At 34.3% G+C, this 1,913-nt stretch overlaps 1 protein-coding gene across 1 annotated transcript in view; it reads right to left on the reverse strand.

Annotated features, from left to right (window-relative positions):
* The window catches only part of LOC107678491 (serine protease HTRA2, mitochondrial-like), a 6,586-nt gene that overhangs the window by 1,693 nt on the left and 2,980 nt on the right, over positions 1-1,913 (reverse strand). The window contains exons 3-4 of the mRNA XM_016473771.1: positions 727-931; positions 65-149 (exon numbers count right to left, since the gene is read on the reverse strand). Of these exons, the coding sequence (XP_016329257.1) occupies positions 65-149; positions 727-931 (290 nt within the window). The remainder of the gene's footprint in view (positions 1-64; positions 150-726; positions 932-1,913) is intronic.

The raw sequence follows: 1,913 nt of genomic DNA on the forward strand, positions 1-1,913 counted from the left end.
CCAAGAGCTTGTAACACTTCAAAGAGAAAGGAAAACTTGAAATCGCATCATATGACCCCTTTAAGAGAAAAAGGGCTCCCCGTGGCAACCACGAACTCACCCTGATGCACATCAGACGACTGGCCGAGACGCAGCGTTGGGAGGGGATGCTGGGTTGAGTCGAAGAGGAAAGAACAGAATAAGTCATGCACTCACACATATTTTTATATATATATAATATATATTATTAGATATATATTAGCCTCTTATGTGCACCAATACAGTAAAAATAGAAATACTGTGAAATATTATTACAATTTAAAATACCTGTTTTCTATTTTAATATATTTTAAAATGTAATTGATTGATTGATTCATATAATTTATATGAATTTGAAAGCTGAATTTTCAGCATCATTACTCCAGTCTTCAGTGTCACATGATCCTTCAGAAATCATTCTAATATGCTGATTTGCAGCTCAAGAAACATTTCTTATTATTATCCATGTTGAAAATAGTTTTTGCTGCTTAAAACTGTGTAAAGTATGATACAAGTTTTTTTCAGGATTCTTTGATGAATAGAAAGTTCAAAAGAACAGCATTTATTTAAGAAATCTTTTGGAACATTGTCTTTACTGTCACTTTTGATCACTTTAATGCATCCTTGCTGAATAATTATGGGTTTCAAATTTTAAATATATATTACCTCAAACTTCGGAACAGTAGTACATCAAAGCACCACTGGTACCTTAGCATTGATTTCGATTGTGGCGATGTCTGCAGTCTGGTCGACATCCTGGACGGTGGCATTGTAAGTCCCTCCATTGGTCAGTTTAACACGGACACCACGCTTGTTGGCGACCACATGGGCATTGGTTACTATCAGGCCATCACTACTTATGATGAAGCCAGAGCCATTCGAGATGGGAACTTCGCGACCAGAAAAAGGGTGTCTGAAAAAAAGGTGTATAATTTACACATGCTCACTTATTCAAAAAGTCCCTGTTGAGAAAAACAACTTAAACAAGCCTAAACAGGTTTGCTGGCCTCCAAGTAATCTGTCAGAAGCTTGACCAGAATGTGAGACCCGTTTAACACTCTGGTGTTTTCCGTACATTTTAGACCAGAAAAAAAATGTTTTGATATTTAAAAAAAAATCGCTACTTCATCGGAATGGTACGAGACTCGAAGACTTTTATGTCAGTTATTATGTGACCTCAAAAAAAAAAAAAAAAATCTTGGACCTGATTCGAAAAAGCTAAAGGGTCGTAAAAAAAGTCACACTTGTGTTGTTCACGGTCAAATGCCATTGGAAATGAATGGGAAATACACAAAAATACGAAAATATACAGAATTTTTTGTGTGTACGATCTACAAATCATTCACAATGCAGAAAAAAATTGTGCACAGCAATGAAGGGGTGACACTCTAAAACATCAAGAGTACAAAACAGACACACACACACACACACTATTATACAAACACAAATACACACACTCACAGACACACTATTATACACACACAAATGAACAGATGTGGCTGTAACAATATGGCAAAATTGAACCAGAAGACTCGAGATTGAAATCAGATTGATTAACCTCTGATAAAGCATTCCTGTGCGTTACATTTTTGTTGAATTTTGATGTTATGTGTAACAAAATGTCTTTGTGTTCAGGTTTGACTGTAGTAAAATTGATGCAAAAACTGACATTTCAAACCAACATTTAAAAAAAATCTAAACCTTTACAAAATGGTGTCTTTGACGATGTCTAAATATAAATCCAAGCCCACAACCTAATAAAAATAAGTATTTATGTTTAAAAACAACTAGAGAATTAATAAGCCTTTTTATATCCTCCTGAGAACCAGAAATAAAAAGCTTTGTGAATTTAGTATTTTTTAATGTCATTACATTGTTTAGAGCATAAGAAAAAA

The sequence above is a fragment of the Sinocyclocheilus anshuiensis genome, unplaced genomic scaffold (assembly GCF_001515605.1).
Source record: "Sinocyclocheilus anshuiensis isolate Anshui unplaced genomic scaffold, SAMN03320099.WGS_v1.1 scaffold536, whole genome shotgun sequence".
Classification (NCBI taxonomy): Eukaryota; Metazoa; Chordata; class Actinopteri; order Cypriniformes; family Cyprinidae; genus Sinocyclocheilus; species Sinocyclocheilus anshuiensis.